This window comes from Cnephaeus nilssonii, assembly GCF_951640355.1.
Source record: "Cnephaeus nilssonii genome assembly, chromosome: 4".
Taxonomy (NCBI): Eukaryota; Metazoa; Chordata; class Mammalia; order Chiroptera; family Vespertilionidae; genus Cnephaeus; species Cnephaeus nilssonii.
The window spans coordinates 99,245,460-99,268,308 of NC_137075.1; the positions used below are offsets into that span (position 1 = coordinate 99,245,460).

Consider the following 22,849-nt stretch of genomic DNA (forward strand, 5'->3'; position numbering starts at 1 on the left):
GCCTCCTGATTCCGTAGGTCCGGGGCGGGGACAGAGACCTTGCACCTCCAATGACTCCAGGTGACCCTACGGCCTGGGGCCGCGCTTTGGGAACCACTGGCCTCGGGTGAGCACCTAGGCGGGGTTGGCTGGGCTGCGGGCTGTGCCCCGGCCCCCCGTGTCAGAGCATGCCCAGGTGTTTTCCTCCATCGTTGTCACTGTTTCCTCCTGGCAACACGGAAAAACTCCACTGAGCCACGTTTTCAACAATCCTTGGTATTCTTTATGTCCCTTCTCTGCATTCAACGTGACGGAAACTGGGGGAGGGGAAAGAATTTATACGCGGAGACAAGCGTGTTTTACACTTTCTGAAAAGGAGACAGAGATCTTTACACGTTTGGGTATGTTACCTTGGGCGTAACGAGCGAAAGAATGGACCGGAACAGGTTTGCCAAGGAAGGTAAACAGCGCACAGTTCTTACAGCTGTAACAGACGGTCTTTGACCAGCGCGGGGAGAGCTGATGGGTCCGTCATTCAGGTTCATTTCAAACAGCCGAACGAAACCGGGGACGGTCCTCACGCGCCGGCTGGCACCCTCGACCCGGCCATGTGTGTCTGTTCTCCCCTTAGATGATCATGTGGTTGAATCAAAGGCCCTTTGTTCTGAGAAGACGAAGACCCAGGAGCGATGTGGTTGAAATTGTACGGTGTGGTGACAGATAAGATGATCACAGACTGACGTACCACAGGCCAGACCTGGACGGAGACAGACGGACGTTGGAAATAAATAAGGGGGCGGGGATGGTTGGTGCAGGGCATGGTTCCAGGCCCTCGCTCACGAGGTGGCAGAGCAGAGCATGGTGGGAAGAGCATCGGCTTTCGTCAGCCAGACCCAGTCTGAGCCCAGCTCCGCTGGGGAAGCCTTGATGTGAGAACTGACCCAGACGTCCAGGTCTCTCCTGAGCCCCAGTCTCCCTGCTGAACCGGACTCCCTCCTGTCGACCTCACAGGCTTTGGAGGGTGACTCGGGGTAACCCCTGCGGGCCCCTGGCACGTGGTAGGACACTCAGTAAGGGTTCCATCGCCTCTTTCCCTTCTGAACAGGTTTTATAAGAACAGAGACTATTGCCCGGCCGGTGCGGCTCAGTGATTGAGCATCGACCTATGAACTAGCCCAGTGGTCGGCAAACTCATTAGCCAACAGAGCCAAATATCAACAGTACAACGATTGAAATTTCTTTCGAGAGCCAAGTTTTTTAAACTTAAACTTCTTCTAACGCCACTTCTTCAAAATAGACTTGCCCAGGCCGTGGTATTTTGTGGAAGAGCCACATTCAAGGGGCCTAAGAGCCGCATGTGGCTCGCGAGCCGCAGTTTGCCGACCACGGAACTAGGAGATCACGGTTCGATTCCCGGTCAGGGCACATGCCCGGGTTGTGGGCTCCATTCCCAGCGTGGGGCGTGCAGGAGGCAGCCGATCAATGATTCTCTCTCATTAATGTTTCTATCTCTCTCCCTTCCCTTCCTCTCTGAAATCAATAAAAATACATATTTTTTTTAAAAAAAGAACAGGGACTATCGCCATTTGTACGTTAGTTCCCTGTTTGCACAGCCCTTTCCCGTGTCTGATTCTCCAGGCGCCCTGATGGGTGCTGTTGTCATATCCTTCCTTTGTGCTCGTCCCCAGGACCTGCCTCCCCTCGGATGCGTTCCCTCGCCTGTGTAGTTGGGTCCCGCCTTTCTCCCCGGCACCTCACCGCCGTGTGCATGAGCCGTGGTCTGTCACTCTGTCACCTGAATGTGGGGATGACGGGACCATTACCCACAGGCAGGCGTTTAACCTGTTCCCCTCCTCGGCTCTGCACAGAAACATCCGCGTGAGGGGGACGCACACGATTGAGCACGTACCCGGTCGGTGCCAGACACTTGGCAGGTTTCGTCTCATCTGACGCTCACCAAAAAGTACAGCCGAGGTGGGTCCCGTTATTACTCTCGTTTTATTCGTGACAGGATCGCCACAGACCTCAGACACAGGGAGTGGAGTGACAGGAGCCAGTCCCAGAGGACGAGGCAACTCTAGGACTTCATCCGTATAAAATGTCCAGAATGGGCAGATCGATGGAGGCGGAACATGCGTGCGGCGTTGCCAGGAGCCCCGGGGGCTGGAGGCAAATGGGGAATGACTGACTGACCGCTGGTGGGTGTGCGGTGTCTCTAGAGGACGGTGAAAATGTTCTGAAATGGATGGGGACGTGGTTGTCCCATTCTGCGGCTACCTTCCACTTGGAGTGAATTGTGTTTTAAATGAATGAGTCACAGGGTGTGTGGATTATATCTCAGTCAAGCTAATTTTTTATTTATTTTTAATATATTTTATTGATTTTTTACAGAGAGGAAGGGAGAGGGATAGAGAGTTTGAAACATCGATGAGAGAGAAACATCAATCAGCTGCCTCTTGCACACCTCCTACTGGGGATGTGCCCGCAACCAAGGTACATGCCCTGGACTGGAATCGAACCTGGGACCCTTCAGTCCGCAGGCCGGCGCTCTATCCACTGAGCCAAAACTGTCAGGGCTCAAGCTGATCTTTTAAATCGTAGAACAACGAAAACAAAATAGGCACAGAGACGCTAGGGAACGTGCCCACGATCACAGAGCCAGCGAGGAACAGGCCCGGGGTTTGAGCCTGGCACGTTGAGTGTAGGTCCGCACGCGATGCCTCTGGATGCCTCTGGCTCCCTCCCACCCCCCATGTCAGCCTGACAAATTCAAACCGCTCCTTTAAGCCCCTCCCAACCCCCCACTCAACTCTGCCTCTTTGCCCAGGGTTTCCTGCGTCTCCAGGCAGCCTGCACGCTCCCTCTCCCGGGCCCTTCTGCCCTGAAAAGACCTCGTCTCCAGGGCTTTTCGTCGTGTCCTGGACGGCGGGCTGCCTGTTTGCCCCCTCGGAAAAATGCTTCTACAGAGGAGAGCTGGGGTCCTTTCCACCCTAGGACCCCAGGCCCAACCTTGTGGCTGCCACCAGCCCCGTGTGTTAGGTCCTGAGGCTGTGGCTGAGAGCATGGGGCGCAAGGCAGCCCCTGCCACAGAGCATCCTTCCATGAAGAATGTCCCATCCCGGCTAGTATGGCTCAGTGGTTGAGCATCGACCCATGAACAAGGAGCTCACGGTTGGATTCCTGATCAGGGCACATGCCCAGGTTGCAGGCTGGATCCCCAGTGGGGGACGTGCAGGAGGCAGCCGATCAATGATTCTCCCTCATCATTGATGTTTCTATCTCTCTCTCCGTCTCCCTTCCTCTCTGAAATCAATAAAAACATATTAAAGGAAAAAAAAGAAAGCAATGGCCCATGTGGGGCACTTTTATGGACACAGTTGGATTGGGGAGTTTGCGTGATGAGCTCTTCACATGGATGAAGCCACAGTGGCCAGGCCAATCTCCATGGGGGTCACCGAGCCCTGCCTTCTGTGATTGCAAATGGAACCTCCTTCCAGACAGCCTTCTGGCAAAGCCCATGCAGTTAGGATAGGAGACTAGATAAGGATGTGTGCGGTTCGGGGAAAGCACATCATTGCCTGTGGGGAAATACCCGCAGGTTCACGTCCGCGTGGTAGGCATGAAAGATTCCCGCACACACAGAGGTGACACTGCTTCATTGTATTCTCGTTCTTTCTCCCAGTTACACAGGGCACGGCCTTGGAAGCTTTAGTCAGAACTCGACTGAAATTGGACACAGGTAAGGATTTTCAGAGAAATTAGATTTCTCTATCAGAAAGGTCCAAAGGTAGTAAAAGCACGCGTGCAAAGACTGAAAGGACAGGCATCAGGAAGTCATCAGTAATGGCTGCTCATGGGAGCCAGCTCTAAAGTCGCTCCAGGGACTCTACACTGTAAACGCATGTCACCCGCCCGCCCTCCTTCTGTGGTTGGTCCCCACTTCGCCCGTGGAGGGACCCCAGTCTGCGCTAGCTCCCTGCTCTGGATGGCACGGTCACGAGTGCTTTTTAATTGCTCTTCTCTGCTTGTCTTCGTGTTTTGAATTTTTTACAGTAATATGTAAATTATTAGAAATAACACTTATAGCATTTATATTAAATGCTATTATAAACAAACTAGTAGCCCATTTGCAGGAAGAATCCTGCAAGTGGCCGCTGCTGCCGAGTGCACTGCCGCTGCCACCGCCCTTGTTGGCCACAATGCCTGCACCCGCGGGCCGCTGCAGCCTGCCCTGCTCTGCCCCGCTCCGCCCCACTCCGCCCCACCCGGGCTTTCCCTCTGGCAGCCACCTTGCTTTCTGCTTTTCCTCCCTCTCCCTTCTAAGTTGTCTTCAGTCTTCACTCCTCCCTCCCTCAGTGTATGCAAATTAATCACCATCTTTGTTGGGTAATTTGCATACTTGCCCTGATTGGCTGGTGGGTGTGGCTTTGGCTGGTGGGCATAGCGAAGGTGCGGTCAATTTGCATATTACTATTTTATTAGGTAGGATTGATATTTAAACCAAACCAAAGCAGGCACCCTGGCTGGTGTGTTCAGTGGTTAGAGCGTCAGCCCTGGCACCAAAGGGTCGTGGGTTCAATTCCCGGTCAGGGGACTCGTACCTGAGTTGCAGGCCAATCCCTGGTCGAGGCATGTATAGCACATGATAGAGGCAACCTGTCCGTGTGTCTCCCTCATATCAATGTTTCTCTCTCTTCCCCCCTTCTCTCTCAAATCTCTCCCTCTCTCTCTCCCTCCCTCCCTCCTTTCTACTCTGTCTAAAAACCAATGGAAAAAGTATTCTCGGGTGAGGATTAACAAAACAAAACAGAACAAAGAATGTAGCAACTGCTGAACAGAAATGCTTTTCCAGATGACGGCTACCTTGCACTGGGAATTGTGGGGCTCACGATAGCCCGTTCACCAGCGGGACTGACCTGAGAGTGACTGGCTGCAAGGCTTATGGCTAAGCGCCTGCTCGCTGTTAAAGTCATCTGGGAGTGCCTTCCCCTGCACATTGTTAACCCACAGAGCGGGGGGCCTGCTGGCTCATTCCGGGGGCCCCTCCCCTCCACGCTGCTGACCCAGGTCTTCCCATAACAACACAGATCTCTGCCTGGCCCTGCCCCTGGGACTCATTCACAAAGCAAACAAAGACAAAGCTGAAGCGGTTTCATGAGGGAAAAGCCTCCGTGCGCTTGATGACTTCTTGGCAGAGGAGGGACGGGAAGTGTGCCGCCGCCTGGCGTCTCCTCGGGCCTCCTCGGGCCGTCTCGCTGGCCGCGCCTCACGGTGTGGGGTCAGCATTCCTCTCTGAGATCCAAGGGAAGGGAGGCACTGAGGTTCACGGACACCCAGGCTGTCTCCAGGCTGATAAAGGTGCCGGGTCCGTGATTTCTCAGGTTTTCCGAACACAGAGCCATTGAGGTTCCATTGTTTTCCATCCGATGACCACCGACTGTCCGGTGTCAGGTCTGGGGAGGCCTTCCCCACCTCCGGCCACCTCCGCGGAGACGGGCATCCGAGGCAGCCAGCCTGTAAAGTCATCGGTAGGGCGTGGCCCCTGCCTCACAGGTGGGCATGAGAAATGTCTGGCCTGTTCGGGAACGTTCGGGGGCGCTTGCTTGCACCTCAGTTCTACGTCATGCTGATGGCCTCCTCAAGAGAAGGAAGCCTTTTCCCTGTTTCAGTGTTCAGTTCTCATTGAGCTGGGGAGCATGGCATTCTCCATGGAGTGTGAGAGAAGATCCCCAAAGTGCCTGCCGTGACTTAGCAGAAAAGGTCCACGTCGCTGTGATAGGAGGGGCTGCAGATGAGCCACGTTCTTCCCTGAGGAGGGCTGAGAACATGCATCCAGCCCTAGCAGGTGTGGCTCAGTGGATAGAGTGTCGGCCTGCGGACCGAAGGGTCCTGAGTTCGATTCCAGTCAAGGGCACGTACCTCGGTTGCAGGCTCCTCCCCAGCCAGGGCCCTAGTCAGGGCTTGTACAGGAGGCAACCAGTCAATGTGTTTCTCTCACAGCGATATTTCTCTCTGTCTTTCCCTCTCTCTTCCACTCTCTCTAAAAATCAATGGAAAAACATCTGCAGGTGAAGATTAAAAAACACATGCATCCAGCTGTTGAAACTCATCTGCATGCAGGGAACCACGCCACAGGTGCTCAAAGTGCAGGCGGGCCTCGGGGTCACGCACACCTGGCCTGAGTAAGCCAAGGCCAGGGCCGCAGTTGGGTGAACAGACAAGCCAGCTGGCGCCTGGAAATAGAAGCCTGTACCCAAGAGGGAGGTTGGTCTGAGAGTCGTGAAAAGTGACCAGGCTGCGGATGAGGGCAGATGCGTTGGGGACGAGCAGAAGGCTGAGCATCCGGGAAGTCTGTGCCCGTTGGGCGGGCGGGCACACTCTGTATCTCCGGCCGGCCCATTCCTCACTTCCTGCAAAACTGAGCAGGTGCCCTAGACCAGTGGTTCCCACAGGGGGGCAATTTGATTTTTAACGGGGGGCAATTCGAGAATGAGTTACTAACAGTGAATTTTTTGCATTTCTTATGGTTCTAGGGGCCTCATGTACAGTATGTAAATATATCTTGTGGCATATTTATGCACTTCAGTTCTCTATTATATGTTCTGAAACTTTATTGGCTATTTTTTATATCACTTCATATTATTATTTTTTAAACAATTTCTTAGTGATTTCTTCCTCAGTGCTTAACTGTCCTTTCGTTCTTTTACTTTGCTCTTTCATGGATGCCATGTTCTTTGGAAGCTTGTTTAGACCAAGTTAATGGCCTTTTAGGCTTCCTCCACGTGAATAGGAGTTCACTTTTTGAATAATAAGAATTATATGTCACGGGGGGCGGGGCATCAGGATGTTAGAGATGCTTAGGTGGGGCGTGGCCAAAGAAAGGCTGGGAACCACTGCCCTAGAGGGTCCCTGATCTGTGTGCAGGTCTCCTGCTTGCCCATCGCTGAGCTGAGCCTCAGCACTTGTGGTTCCCATGCAACCGGCCACTTCTGAGTGGGACCAGGCAGCTGGGAGCAGGTGACAGAGACCGAGGTGGGGGCTGGGGGGATAGGGTATCTGGAGACTCTGACCGAGCAAATCCTGAATCCAGAAGGGAGTCCCCTTTAACAAGGGCCCTGTGGAAAGCATTCCATACACAGGTCCCTCCCTTAGAGCAGGGACACAAACTTTTTGATTATAGGTTTGTGTTTAATCTTGCTAAAACTTGAACTGTCTGAGGTTCCACTGAAAGTAAAACAGTGCCAATGGTTGGCCTTGGAATAAACCCAGCACACAGCATCGTGTGGTAGAATGGTTCCTTCCTTGGCTGTCTGTCCAACTAGGTCCTGAGCTGTTTGAGGGCAGGACTCTTCCCTCTCCTTCCTCAGTGTCCAGCGGGACAGATGTTGGAGGAAGGCTCCAGGATGGATGGAGACAGGGAAGGTACTCCTGTCTCTACTCCCAGGCTGAGCGAGGGATGCCTGTGGGCCCCGTCGGCTCTTTAAAACCACTCGGGGTGCTGTAAGGCTACCCCAGGCTACTTTCCTTAGTATGTTCGTGTGTACTTCTCTGGCTAAGACGGACAATGCAAGAGAAATGAGAAGAAGAACAAAGCCCGGTCACAGGACTGTGAAACCGGCAGCGAAAGTGATTGATAGCACGCATTAGAGGTCACGGAGCCGTTCAGTGGGTTCTTCTGATTCACGTTTCTTCTTTTTACGTTTTCGCTCATTTAAAAGGAGCCAAAGTAAACACGCAGAAAACGCGGTGAACTTCCTGCTGGCCTTCGGTTTCCTTCCTCCGAGCTGCAGCGGGGTCACCGGCCACTTCATTCCACGTGCGTTTTCCTGCCGGTGACGAGGTCCCCACTCAACATTAGCCGGGCCTCTTTCCCCTGCTCTTCTGCAGCGTGGCCGGCCCTCCTGCTCTTGTTTAAAAAACAATACATTGGGGCCCAGCCGGCGTGGCTCAGGGGTTGAGCATCGAGCTATGACCCAGGAGGTCACGGTTCGATTCCCGGTCAGGGCACATATGACCAGGTTGCAGGCTCGATCCCCAGTAGAGGGCGTGCAGGAGGCAGCCAATCAACGATTCTCTCTCATCATTAATGTTTCCATCTCTCTTTCCCTCTCCCTTCCTCTCTGAAATCCATTTTAAAAAAATTGGTGTTTTTTTAAGTTAAAAGTGATACATGGGGAACAAATGAAAGGCAGCTCGTAATTGTGAAGTTATTCCTGAACATGGAGGGAAGAAATGAGCTGTGAAAACGTGAACACTCTAATTGACTGTGAGCTGTGTGCTTACCACATTAGAACTGCAGATGTCAGAATTCATTTTCCCGCTCAGTGGCCTGACACAATGGTAATGAGCTGCTTACACACACAACTGTGCATTGAAAAGCCTGTAACGTCTCATAATTAGAGGTTGGCTTCGCTGCCAGCCTGGCAAGCGGTCTGACTGTTCCTGTGAAGACTGATGGCTTCTGCCTTTGAGTAGCTGCTGTCATCCGGGCGGAGTGGGAGATTTCGGGCCTCATTATTCCGCCCATGGTGGCATCTCCTCTCCGCCCAGGGTCATTTGGGGTCATTTCCCTGCTTGCCAGCACCATGGCAGAAAGTAAAATACCAGACTTTACTTATAGTTACTTTTATTTTATTTATAAAAGAGCTTGAAGTTCAAAACAATGCATTTGACTTTTTACTTACAGTTTTTTTAAATAATATTAAGCCTGGCCAGCATGGCTCAGTGGTTGAGCATCCACCTATGGACCAGGAGGTCCTGGGTTCGATTCCCAGTCAGGACACATGCCCAAGTTGCAGGCTCAGTCCCTGGTGGGGGGGCGTGCAGGAGGCAGCCGATCAATGATTCTCTCTCATCATTGATGCTTCTATCTCCCTCTCCCTTCCTCTCTGAATTCAAATATATATATATATATAATTTTTTTTTAAAGAACATTATGTTCCTTGAAGGCCCCTTAACAAGCAATGAACTTAAACATTTTCACATGCCATACCACGAAGCCATAATTTAGATCCTGGGGATACAGGGCCAAGGAATGGTCCAGTTCATTGTTCAGTGTTGGTGGAGGAGCTCAGATCATGGGTTATCATCCCTTCCACGCCAAACCCCTCTCTCCAAAGAGATAAATCTGGTGCTACAACTGGACAAGCACCGAAATAAATTGAAACCCATTTCATTGTAATGTTTCTCCTGTGACAATCCCACTGGATTCCCTGTAAGATCCCTCTGAATTCTCTGAAAAATTAATTACATCCTGTAGAGTTTGAGGGTTAACAATATGAGCTGAGAACTGGAGATAAATTTGCCAGTGACTTCTGTAGGTTTCTGGTTCTGTGATGAGAAATAAATCAGCAAAGGTTCATGCTCTCCCTAGGCAGTGCATTTTTTATAATCATTTCTCCGGCCACTTCTGGCCAAGCTCTGGCATTTCCTGGAGAGTAAGTAAATGATAGCAATCTAGAAGCAGCATGGGGGGCCCTGACCGGGTAGCTCAGTGGGTTAGAGCACCGTCCTGATAAGTGGAGGTTGCCGTTAAAGAGGAATTAAATCATAAATTATTTTAAAAATTAGAACCATAAGTGAATATTAGTATATTTCTGAGGCGAGGGAGGACTTCTCTCTCCATGAATCCCAAAGCCAAATGCCAGTAAAGGAGAAATTGATGGATTTGCCCACATCAAAAATAAACTTTGGCCTAGCAACAAAACATTTATGTAAAAATAAATGTTCCAGCCTCGTGTTTTGGCCATGAAATCCGACCCCCTCAGCATCAGCAGTGTGATGGACAGGAAGCGCATCCGATGCAGGGTGGACCTGGACCCTTGTCTGCACTGGGTGCCTAAGACTTGTTCTGATTTCACATTTCTTTTCTTTTTTTTTTTTAATCATTTACTAAAGCCCCTCGCATTTGGGTTAGCAGCCAGAGCTCAGGGGAGGTGTTTTTGTTCCTTCGGTGGGAAAATAAAGCCTAGTGAGTCAGCCCGTTCTTCCCCCGTGACCGACTGGAATACCATTGTGGCGGTATTTTCAAACATTTCCTCTGGCAGTTAAATATGTACTATTGGGGAAAATATCACAACATATGTAAAAGACAAGTTAATCAAAAATACATATAAATGAAGAGCTCTCACAAATCAATAAGAAAAACAATAAGTACTTCATCAGGAAGATGGACGAGGCATGAATAGGAATTCACAAAAGAAGACATACAACAGGCCAAGAAACACGTAAAAATGTAGGCAATGAAACAGTGGTGGAGACAGAAAGTATAAATTCTAGAAGAAATATAGTTGAAAGCAGCTGAGAGGTGATGTCTTCTTTGCTGATAACGATTAGCTCAGAGTCTGGCACGTAGCACGCACTCCACAAATGTTTGTCGAACGAATGAGTAAACAGAGATGAAGAACACAGGTAGAGACCGTTTTTAAGGGGGAAAAGGGCAAGTTAGGTCAACTTTCATTGGAGAGCCTGTTTTGCCAGTAAAACTAGAGATGATGTCATCCGAAGACCATCCTTAGTGTCCACTCCTGACAGCCTCCAGGGAGCGTGCACCGAGATAGGAGAGCCTCTGAGACAGCACTCGGGGTTCAGACCATTCTCTGCAAGGCCTTTGTCTGAAGGTGCAGCTGCTCATCCTCGTCCATTCCCCGTGGATGACAGTGACGTTGCCCTGTTCCAGCCTCGTGTTTTGGCCATGAAATCCGACCCCCTCAGCATCAGCAGTGTGATGGACAGGAAGCGCATCCGACGCAGGGTGGACCTGGACCCTGGTCTGCACGGGGTGCCTAAGACTTGTTCTGATTTCACATTTCTTTTTTTTATAATTTTCTAAAGCCCCTTGCATTTGGGTTAGCAGCCCGAGTTCAGGGGAGGTGTTTTTGTTCCTTTGGTAGGAATATAAAGCCTGGTGAGTCAGCCCATCCCCCGCTCTCTTCCCCCCACCTCCCCACCCCCCCACCGGCTGGAATACCATTGTGGCGGTATTTTCAAACATACCCTCTGGCAGTTCCATTAGGACACTGATTCCCTCTGTGCCCTGGGTGTCACAGAGCTTCCGACATGGGTTCTTCTCTACTGGCTTTGGGCAACAACAACAACAACAACAACAAAAATATATATATATATATTTATGACTGCTTTCTGGAACTAACAATGTCAAAATTAAATGTCTTTAAGGAGAGGGCCCAATAGAACCCCCTCAAAGAACAGTTTACTGCAGAGCAGTGGTTCCTTCAGACACAGCCCAGAAGGAGCCTCTAAAGAGAACAAGGTCTGCCCAGCCGGCATGGCTCAGGGATTGAGTGTCGACCTATGAACCCGGAGGTCCCGGTTCGATTCCTGATGGAGGCACATGCCCGGGTTATGGGCTCGATCCCCTGTGTGGGGCGTGCAGCAGTTGATAAATGATTCTCTCTCATCATTGATCTCTCTCTCTCTCTCTCTTTCTCTCTGAAGTAATATTATATAAGTAAATAAATAAAAAGAACAAGGTTTGAGTGCTGGGTCTCTAAAGAGCCTTTTAAAGAAATGGAAGGAAGCAAGGAAGAGCGGGAAGGAGGGAGGGGACTGGAAGGGAGGAAGCAGCGGGGGAGGGGAATTGGATTTTCCACAGGAAGCTTTGCTTTCCTAGAGCTGATTTCCACAGCAAACAGGAAAACGTGTACTGACTGTTTATAGGAAACTCTAGGTAATGTAGGGTTTGTCTCGGTGCCATAGTCACATACTGTCTTAGCTCAGGCCGCAGAAGCCAGTTCCACAGGCTGGGTGACTAATGACCAATGGAAGTGTACTTGTCACACTTCCGCAAGTGCGAGGTCAGAGGCCCGCACAGTTGGCTTCTGGGTGCGAGCCCTGTTCTGGGTGCAGCCTGCCGACTTCCTGTCGTATCCGCACGTGGCAGAGAGGGGCACAAAGCCCACCCTGCTGACTCCAAGGGCACTAATCGCATCACGAGGGCTCTACCATCATGACCTCAGCGAACCCTACTTACCTCCCAAAGACCGCCTCCGCATACATCGCGTTGAGGGGGTCGGCTCCCAGCATATGCACTTTGGGGGGACATGATACACAGGAAATGTCACGAGTTAGTAGAGAAGAGTTGCAGACCTGGGAAGGACACGGTTGATGATGTTATAAATAACATTTATTCCTTGATCTGTCACTTAACTTACCCAGGTCATGCTTCATTCCTTTTTTCTTTTTTAATATCTTCTTTATGGATTTCAGAGAGGAAGGGAGAAGGGGAGAGAGAGAGGAACATCAATGATGAGAGAGAATCATTGAACTGCTGCCTCCTGCATGCCCCACACTGGGGATCGAGCCCATAACCTGGCATGTGCCCTGACTGGGAATGAAACTGTGACCTCCTGGTTCATAGTTCGACGCTCAACCGCTGAGCTACACCAGCCGGGCCCATGCTTCGTTCTTGCTACAGCACCACACATCTGAGTAAAACCACCAAAGACCAGAGAGCCACCAATATTCTCCAGGTCTTTGGCTTTCAAACTGGATTTCTGGGGGCACTGGGACCCCACCGGAGCTAAGAGGCTGCTGTGGGGACAGGGAGGGTGTGCAGAAGGTGGGCGGAGAGCCGTCGGGGTGCAGGTGGCGTTTTCATAATTCCTCAAAGCGTCTCGCAGCCAGGACTCCTCATTCAGGCTGCTACGAGCCCTGCGTGGTGCCAACGTTCCACTTAACCGAGCCGTTTCTTCGTAGTCTGGGGGAGGGCAATTTAGCGCAAGAGAGAACATAATTATAGGCGCTCGCTTTTAAGGAGTCGCTTCTCGGTGTAGAAGTTAAGTAGCTCTGGAATTGGAACACCTACTGGAGGTAAGTAAATGATTCTCCCCCCTGTTTAAATGCGAGCCGTCAGAAATAATGACAGCATTTATTTCAGCCGTCATCCTAGCTGATGCTTGAGAAAGCATGAAGCGCAGAGCGAAATGCCCCCGCGACTGTATTTCTCAGGGAAATGCAGTTTGTAAAATTTCCTCTTCAGATGCTGGCGTATTCTGATTCCCTGGAGGCTAATTTTTGTTGCTTTCTGAGTAAGATAAAAATGACTGTGACTTGTACTAATGCACACGATTTAATGGGTTCTCTGTCACACTCAAGTTTTCAACTTGTATCGTTACGATACGCAGTAATTTACTTTTTACTTATAATCTCCTATGGCTAACGAGTCTAGAAATGCCCCCGAGTTCAGAGGTTACCTGGAAAATGGTTAAATCTTCACTACATATGATTTCATGACATTTTGTCAAGGATGCTTCACTGTGAAGAAAATGAGAGAGGAGTTAGTACCCTGAAATAGCAAAGTCCAAAAATATCCTCAACGTTAGGAAGGACTCCTAGCTCCTGACAGCTCAGGTTTGCAGTGGGACTATCTCCCCTCGGCACGCGTGGTGCCTTGTGAAATGGGTTCAGACTGTGATGTCATTGTAGTTGAGAAATGGGACAGCTAGAACTTTTCTTGGGGTGCACTATAGATGTACCTGCCTGGCCTGTAGGAGAGCCGTGGGTACCCAAGGTGAGCTCCCCTCAGAATCCTGGGGTGATCGAATATATAGAATGAGCTCAGAGCTGTACTCTGCACACACAGTGCACAGAATATTGGAATTTGAAGGTTCATCTGGACCACCCTTGATGAACTGAAGTAAAATATTCTTAACATTAGGGAAAAAAATATATATATATATACATATATATATATATGTATATGTATATATATATTTTTTAATATGAGAGGGGAGACTGTTAACAAAAGAGACTTAAAAGATAAAATGCGTGGGCCTTGTTAGGATCCTGACTTCTACGGATGATCTGTAAAAAAGTCCTTTTGAGAAACTTGAATACGGACCGGGTATTACTTGGTGTTAAGGAATTAGTGTCCATTTTGTAGAGGGTGATAATGGCAGAGGGGTTCCTTTGGGAGCAGAAAGTCCTTGCCAGTTACAGTTGCGCTGTTATTAGTGGATGAAATGGGAACTTCTGGGATTTACTTTAAAAGACTCCGGTAAATAAAGGGGGTGGGCTGGGCTAGCAGAAACGTGATTGGCAAAAATGTTGACAATTGCTGGAACTGGGAAATGAGAGTTTATTCTAGTACTAGAGGTCCGGTGCATGGATTCAGCCTGATCCCTGCAGGCCAGGCCGAGGGACCCCACCAGTGCTCGAATCCATGCATATAAGATCTTTGGTTAATCTCTTCCCACCCTCCCCCCTCTCCCCTTCTCTCTGAGATTCATCAGTCTGTTCCATGTTTCCATGCCTGTGCGTTGAGCATCTGCCCCCTGGTGGTCAGTGCACGTCATAGCTACCGGTTGAACGGTCAATCGCTTAGGCTTTTATATAAGCGATAAAAGCCTTTGTGTGTGTTTGAAAAAATATCATAATGCAAAGCTTTTACATCCTTTTACCTTGAGGTTTTTTTTAAGACTATGAAGTGGACAACATCTACATAAAAGGGTGGAGACTGCAGGCCTGCTAGGACACCTCTCTTCTTGGTCTCAGTGAAGGACTCTTTGGGGGTTGAGTGGGGCCCTGGCAGTCCCTGGTTGCTTCATTCCTGGCCGCAAGGACCCCAGGAGTTGCCTGGGGGTCGTGCTCACATAAAACAGGTCGGAAATGATTCCGCAGAGCTAGACTGCCGTGGACTGCCAGGTGAGCTTCCGTAGCCTCCAAACTAGACTTGTGCGCCTTTGTTCCCCAGTCGGCTGGCTCATCTTCTCCCAGACTCCGGGGTTGGGCACAAATCAGATGGCCTCCGGCTGGAAGCACAGGGAATAAGCGGTGCATTGAGAAGCAGCTCCTGTGACAGTCCATTCATTTCTGTGCCTGTGGAATACAGGGAGACCGAAATGCATGGAGCATCACAGGTGTTTAAACTGGCGTATTTGCGTCACCTGCCGGAAGAGGCACGCCTGCATGTTGAACTGTGTGCTTTAGTAATGACTGTAGGGTTTTAGCTCCTGATGGCAGCCAGGCTCCTGGTTTTGGTGCCGGGTTTGGCAGCCACTGCAGCGTGGGTGTCCGTGTGGAGCAGGGAACTACAGAGGCTCGGTCCACTTCCCTCCCTCAGCTCCGCTCCCAGTGTGCACTCCTGACAGGCGCTTGCACTCACTCAGCAGAGTCAGGTGGGAAGAGCACAGGCCTGGGAAACGAGACACATCTAGGTCCTGATTGCGGCTTCCCACCTTTAGGCAAAGTGACTGAATTCCTCTTTTTCTCATTCGTCCAATGAGGCCAATAGACTGGACACTAACACCCAGCTGCCCTGCGTGGGGGTGAAGGGCCATGGCACCTGGCAGAGCACAGGCCTTGGTCATGCCTGTGTCCTTTCCTTCCACCAAGGAGGACCCTGAGGCTGGTTACTCTCAATCCAAGGCATCCTCAGTGCTCAGCATTCTGAGCTCAAGAAAGGGGCGGCTTGCCCTGACCGGTTTGGCTCAGTAGATAGAGCTTCAGCCTACGGACTGAAGGGTCCCAGGTTCGATTCCGATCAAGGGCATGTACCTTGGTTGCGGGCGCATCCCCGGTGGGGAGTGTGCAGGAGGCAGCTGATGGATGTTTCTCTCTCATTGATGTTTCTAACTCTCTATCCCGCTCCCTTCCTCTCTGTAAAAAAAATCAATAAAATATATTTTTGAAAAAAAGAAGAGAAAGGGGCTGCTTTCTGTGGGAAAGCCTGCATTGTCAGCTTACACACGTCTAAGCCCCGAGAGGGGTAACAGCTATGGAAACACCTCCACGTGCACACATGAGGAGGCTGTCTGCCATTGCTCCTGGGAACACACCATTTTCTGTTATTTTTAAAAAATATATATTTTATTGATTTTTTACAGAGAGAAGGGGGAGGGATAGAGAGCTAAAAACATCGATGAGAGAGAGACATCAATCACCTCCCACTGTTGATGTGCCTGCACCCAAGATACATGCCCTTGACCGGAATTGAACCTGGAACCCTTCAGTCCACAGGCCGACGCTCTATCCACTGAGCCAAACCGGTTAGGGCCATTTTCTGTTATTTTTGCTGATTGAAACAATGGCAGTGATCAATCAAATACAGTAGGTGATCAAACGTCATGGTTACCCTTTCTTTAAAAAAATCGAATGTTTTAAAACCAAGTAAACAAGATCAGGTCTAGAAATTTTAAATCCCCGGAACACGTCACAAAATCACTGGACGTCTCATTCACGGGAAAATCAGGTTGTCAAGCTTGCGCATGGGCTTGAGCAACACACCTGTGTGTGTGCAAGTCACTCATCCAGAGCGAGGCTGCGTTCAGGACCCCGATGCCAGGGGAGCCCCCTCATGCCTTCATGCTGGCCCTAGACTCTGTGCCTTGTTCTGCAGACGGCAGTTTATCTGTCTCGGCCGAGAAGCTGCGCTCCTGGAGGTCCAGGACCTTGGACAGGTCATCTTTGTGTGACCCAGACCCCTACGCAGGCTCTTGAACTTAGCAGATGCTCAATAAATTACTGCTGCCCAGCCAGTGATTGAGCATGGACCCATGAACCAGGAGGTCATGGTTGGCTTCCCCATTAGGGCACATGCCCAGGTTGCGGGCTCGACCGCCAGTGTGGGGCATGCAGGAGGCAGCCGATCAATGATTCTCATCATTGATGTTCCTATCTCTCTCTCTCCCTCTCCCTTCCTCTCTCTAAAATGAATAAAAACCTACTTTTAAATTAATAATAATACATTGTTACTATTACCTGTGGCTGAGAGCTCCTCATAACGACTCCGGCTGCCCTGCTCTCCACAAGAAACATAATTGTCACATTTGGGATCGGACAGGAAGATTTTGGAAAAGAAAGCCCATTTGAATCTCGTGCTACATGAGAAAGCTCTCTTCTGATTCTCGGCAAGTGTATCACTGCTCTCTCTTCTATTTCTCATTTTTCTTAGTGACATCCAGTGTCCTACAGCTGAATTCTTAGTAACATGTCTGTGTGCCTGGGTAGAAAGGTCAAGAAGGGGGAAATCGTGAACAGGAAAAGACAAAAGCAAGAGAGACATTTTATATTTTGTCAACCAACACCTCAGTGTTCACTTCCAAAGCATGAGGTGTACATGGGAAGAATTTTGTTTAAAAAATGAGAAAATGTTGAGAGAATTTCTCAACTCTACATATGCTGGTATCTGCTGTGTCTCTGCCTGGAACAGTCCCATCCCCACCACCATCACCCTCATCATCACTCATTCATACACACACAACACATACACACACAGACACACAACACGCACACGCACACCCTCCTTTTCTACCTAACTTCTCTTTAGCTTTTAAGTCTCCATGCTTTGTCTTTCCAGAACCCCAATTCTGAAATGGGCTCCCCTCTATGCAGCTCCCATGGGACCCTACACCTCCTCCAGCACGAGGCTTACCTGAGGGCAGGGCCCAGGTCTGTCTTTTCCACAGTTCGATCCCTTGTTCCTGGAATGGCACGCAACACGCTTATGGAATACATGAATTTCGATGGATCTGTGTAAGCCCTTTCTTTGTATGAACTTTTGTTTATCTCTCTGAACAACATCTGTCGCATATGGCTGTTCGGGTTGTGTACTGTACTAGGACGTCCAGCAGAGAGGGGAGGGGAGGTGGAAATCAGCCCACCTGCCCATCACCAAGCCATTTGCACTGGCCGCGCCTGCCTGGAGGACAAGGTGCCTTTTTCTGATTTGCACTGTGGCTCCATCCCTGAACAACGCGTAGCGTCTTCAAAGGCCGTGAGGACTTCCCCTCGAGTTCCGAGGAGGACGAGGCCTGGGTGCTTTGGTGAAACTGTTTCTGTGGGTCCTTGGCCCACATCAGAGCCGAGACCCTGACCCCATCCACGGCCCAGCTCTCCCTCACGCTTCTCTCCTCTGACTTTTGTCTCCTGCAGGGTTTGGGATGACGACCCCCGCGACAGTAGGAGGGAAGATCTTTCTGATCTTCTATGGCCTCATTGGGTGTGCAAGCACCATCTTGTTCTTCAACCTCTTCCTGGAGCGGCTGATCACCGTCATCGCCTACATCATGAAGTCCTGCCACCAGCAGCAGCTCCGGAGAGAGGGGGCCCTGCCCCGGGAGAGCCCCAAGAACCCGGGCATCTGCGGCGCGGTGGGCGGCCTGGCGGGCTGGAAGCCCTCCGTGTACTACGTCATGCTGATCCTGTGCCTGGCCTCCCTCCTCATCTCCTGCTGTGCCTCGGCCATGTACACCTGCATCGAGGGCTGGAGCTACTTCGACTCCCTCTACTTCTGCTTCGTGGCGTTCAGCACCATCGGCTTCGGGGACCTGGTCAGCAGCCAGAACGCCATGTACGAGAGCCAAGGCCTCTACCGCTTTGCCAACTTCGCCTTCATTCTCATGGGCGTCTGCTGCATCTACTCCCTGTTCAATGTCATCTCCATCCTCATCAAACAGTCGGTGAACTGGATCCTGAGGAAAATGGACAGCGGGTGCTGCGGGCAGTGCCAGGGTGGCCTCCCGCGGGCACGCAGGAACGTGATCATGCCAGGCAACGTCTCCTCCGAAACGGGCGGGGTGACGGAGGGTGAGGCGGGCCGGCGGCGTCCCTCGGAGGAGATGATCTCCATGAAGGACTTCCTGACGGCCAACAAGGTGTCGCTGGCCGTCCTGCAGAAGCAGCTGTCCGAGTCGGCCAACGGCTGCCGCCTCCAGACGGGCACGCAGCCGCGGGACAGCGAGTTCTCCGGGGGCGTGGGGGCCTTTGCCATCATGAACAACAGGCTGGCAGAGACCAGTGGGGACAGGTAGGACCGAGGAGGCCGAGGGGAGAGCGGCCGGGAGAGGAGCGTCACCGAGCTCGGCTCTGCCCGTGGCTGGGCTCGTCCTGGGCCGCTCCTCTGCTTCCTGAAGCCCAGCTTGGGAAATCTCATCGTTTGGGCTCCAACGAACAGCCGGCTTTCGGGGCCGCAGACGCGGAAGCCTCGATGCCTTCCTCCCGATCTTTATTCTTTTCGTTTAGATTCAGTCTTTTAAACACAAATCACAGAGCAGCCCAGGACCGAGCGCTGTTTCTTTGCTCCTCCTGCTCCAGGGTTTTAACTATTTGCTGGAGGGGGAGGGGAGAGGAAGCCTTGATTTCCTGCTGCTCTCATCTTCCTTCGGAAATAAAAGCCCTCAAGATCCTCATTTCCTCCTGGAGCCCTGCATGGCCGCGTTCACTCCGCCCCGGCCCCTCGGCACCAGCAGGGGAAGCGTGTGGCAGGTGTGGGCTCCGGCTGCCTTCGGCGCGGGTTTAAACCTCTGCGGTGCCACGGCCAAGGCAAGCATCTGTTTTAGTCTTTACCTAGGTCTCTGCTTTCTGCTTTTCCTTTTCCCTTTTTTAAGATCTTAAGGCTTGGCCAAAGTGTCTTTGGGACCTCCGTGTGTTACGAACATGAAATTCAGCACCGAAGAGTCGGGGAGCCTCACCTTGGAGACTCAAGAATGCGGTTGGACATCCTCGCTGTCCGTGGTCACAGGGACCACTTTGTTCTTACCAGGCCTGGGGGCCCATGGCAGAGATCATGGCTGACTATTGGTTAGAACTGGAAACTCAATAAACTCTCATTTTATTAACTAAGAGTCCATGGCTGCTCATTGTGGGTGGGGGGAAGGGGGCGCAGGGGCGGGGGGTGACTAACAAAACAGGCGTTTATTGCACTCAGAGGAACAGGAAGCAGGAAATAACCTTTGGGGATAGCAGCCTCATCTTGGATTCGTGGCTGGAGAAACATTCTAGGCCAGACAATGAAATGTGGCTTTCCTTGTGGAATCTGTTTCAGCTCCGCCTTCTGGGATTGTAACAAGCCTAGTTGCATAACCTCCCAAGTAGTTAACATGTCCACGCTAGGAACAAGGGCTATTCATCTTCACGCGTCCAGGAGGGAACGTGTTAGGGATGAGCGCACCGTTGAGAAGAGATAGCTGTTGTTTTTATACGATAAGAATGGTGCACACACAGTTCTTCCAGACGTGAGGAGGAAAGAACGGGTGCAATAAAGAAGATAAAGGGGCCCTGGCCGGTTGCTCAGTGGTTAGAGCGTCGGCCTGCACACTGCATGGTCTTGGGTTCAAATCCCGGTCAAGGGCACATTGTACCTCGGTTGCAGGCTCCATTCCCAGCCCCAGTCAGGGCGCATGCAGGAGGCAACCAATTGGTTTGTCTCACATCAATGTTTCTCTCTCCCTCCCTCTCACCACCCCCCCCCCTTCCTGCTTTACACTCTATCTAAAAGCAACGGGAACAGCCGAAACCGGTTTGGCTCAGTGGATAGGGCGTCGGTCTGCGGACTGAAAGGTCCCAGGTTCGATTCTGGTTAAGGGCATGTACCTTGGTTGCGGGCACATCCCCGGTAGGGGGTGTGCAGGAGGCAGCTGGTCGATGTTTCTCTCATCGATGTTTCTAGCTCTCTATCCCTCTCCCTTCCTCTCTGTAAGAAATCAATAAAATAAAATCAATAAAGCCCTAACTGGTTTGGCTCAGTGGATTGAGCTGCGGACTAAAGGGTCCCAGGTTCGATTCCAGTCAAGGGCATGTACATTGGTTGCGGGCACATCCCCAGTAGGGGGTGTGCAGGAGGCAGTTAATTGATGTTTCTCTTTCATCGATGTTTCTAACTCTCTGTCCCTCTCCCTTCCTCTCTGTAAAAAAAAAAATCAATAAAATATATTTTAAAAAAATAATAATAAATAAAAGCAACGGGAACATATTCACAGATAAGGATTTTGTTTAAAAAAGGAAGATAAAGGGGAAACAGATGCCTAATGAAACTGAAATGTTGGGCAGAAACCATCAGAGCTGGGAGGACCATTAGGGACCATCACATCCAACCACCTTGTTTTTTGCACAAGGAAGCGGGCACGGAGCGGTTGCTCCTTGTCTGAGCTCTCAGGGCCGATGGGGTACAGCGAGGGGAGCCCAGGTCTCCGTATGGGGAAGTCGGGCTCTTCGTCCAGGCTCCACGCAGCCGCGGAGCCCTCCTGCAGCCGCTCCCTCTTCAGGCTGAGTGGCCTTTTCTCCCAGCTGGCAAACCCAAATATTTTCTCCACAAGGTCAGACGTGCCCAAGAGCAGAAGTGTGCTAAGTAGCAGCCCTGGGCTTTGAATGGGGGGCTCTGCAGCTCCAGCATCAGAGGTCTTCAACCCTGGGAGAAGCACCTCTTCCCTGCGGAAGCATTCCATGGATCAGCATGGGAGGAACGAGGGAAATCGCTCCTGTCACAACATCAAGGTAACAGGTGCTGCCGGAGCGATCCACGGCGGGTGCTAAAATTGGTGATGTTCACCTTTAAGCCGAGTCTGGACACTTGTAGTCTCAATGGATCGCCCCCAAAACATCTAGTAATTGCAAGGGGGGGAAATAGCAACTTCCCCGTGTCGAATTCTGGCAGACACCACATGAACCAAGAGCGTTAACGTCACCAGTCGCACAGGCCGACGTCACGCATCACCTGAAACGGTGCCCTGAGTGGGGTACAGCACCTGTGTGGCATCCTTCCCATGAGCACATACCTTAGTCTAATCACGAGAAAACCACAGACAGAGTGGGGCATCCTACCAGGTAAAGCTGTCAAGCTAACGAGACACAGGAAGACTGGCGTGCTGTCCCAGGTGGGAAGAGACCGAGGAGACGTGACGAGGGGGTTCAACATGGGAGCCGGGACTGGATGGATCTTGACTCACGGAAAGGACGTTAGTGGGAAAGCTGGGGTGAAACCCCACAACTTGTGGTCTAGTTGGTCATCGTCTTCACTGAGGTTACATTCTTAGGCGACCCTGCTAGCAGTCACGACCCACAGGTTGAGAACCGCTGCTGTAGAGCCTACGACCATCGGAAAACACAGATATTTACATTACGATTCATCACAGTAGCAAAATTACAGTTATGAAGTAGCAACGAAAATAATTTTATGGTTGGGGGTCACCACAACAGGAGGAACTGTATTAAAGGGTCGCGGCATTAGAAAGGTTGAGAACCACTGCCGTACACCTAAAGGTGGCGGGTTGGATTCCCAGTCAGGGCACCTACTCAGGTTTCGGGTTTGATCCCTGGTTGGGGTGTGTGTGGGAGGTGGCCTCTCTCTCTCTCTCCCTCTCCCTTCCTATCTCTAAAATAAATTTTTTAAAATAAAAAATAGGGTGTTTTTTGGGGTTTTTTTTTTAAGGCCCATTTCTGGTGCCTCCTGTGGCCTGACCGGGCCCAGTGTGGTCACTGACAATGTTTAGGTTCTTGGTGCTGCATGAGGCGACCACTGAGGACTGAGAGGAGAGTTAGCTGCCCCAGCAAACCCGCTGCCAGGAAGCAGTGAAAGCAAGTCTTAGGCCAATGCCACCCTCCACAGAGACACGTGCTAGGCAATCAGTGGCACATGCGGGCCTCAGCCCAGCCTACAGCCGGTGCCCTGGGCTCCATGAAGTCCCAGCTCCTGTCCTCCCTCCTGTGCCCGCACTGCCTGGCACCCCAGCGGACGCAGGCACCCCCGTGGGCATCGCCACGGAACGTCCAGGCCCGGAGTTAGGCGCGGGGCGGGCTCCATGGTCCCCTCTCTCTTCACACGGCTGGTCTCTCCTGTCGGCTCCCCATCATGACAGCGAGCACTGCTGAGGTTTGCTGTGTGCCAGGCTCGCTGCCAGGGGCCTTACACACGTGATGTTACGTGGTCCCTCCGGTAACCACACGGCGCAGGAACCGTGATGGTCCCTGTTTTACAAGAAAGAGCTGGAGCTCAGAGAAGTGCCTTGTCCAAGGCGAGGGAAGTGAAAGGCACTCGAGTTAGAGGAGTGAGGAGGGAGGTCTGGCTGACGCCAAAGCTTTGAACACTTAAGCACGTGCCACGCCGTCACTGCATTGCTATGAAGTCAAATATGGACCC

At 51.3% G+C, this 22,849-nt stretch overlaps 1 protein-coding gene across 1 annotated transcript in view; it reads left to right on the forward strand.

The window, feature by feature from the left end:
- KCNK13 (potassium two pore domain channel subfamily K member 13) overlaps positions 1 to 19,453 on the forward strand; it is a 74,641-nt gene extending 55,188 nt beyond the window's left edge. The window contains exon 2 of the mRNA XM_079769799.1: positions 17,869 to 19,453. Coding sequence (XP_079625925.1) covers positions 17,869 to 18,746 — 878 coding nt within the window. The 3' untranslated portion in view covers positions 18,747 to 19,453. The remainder of the gene's footprint in view (positions 1 to 17,868) is intronic.
- The last annotated feature ends 3,396 nt before the right edge of the window (positions 19,454 to 22,849 follow it).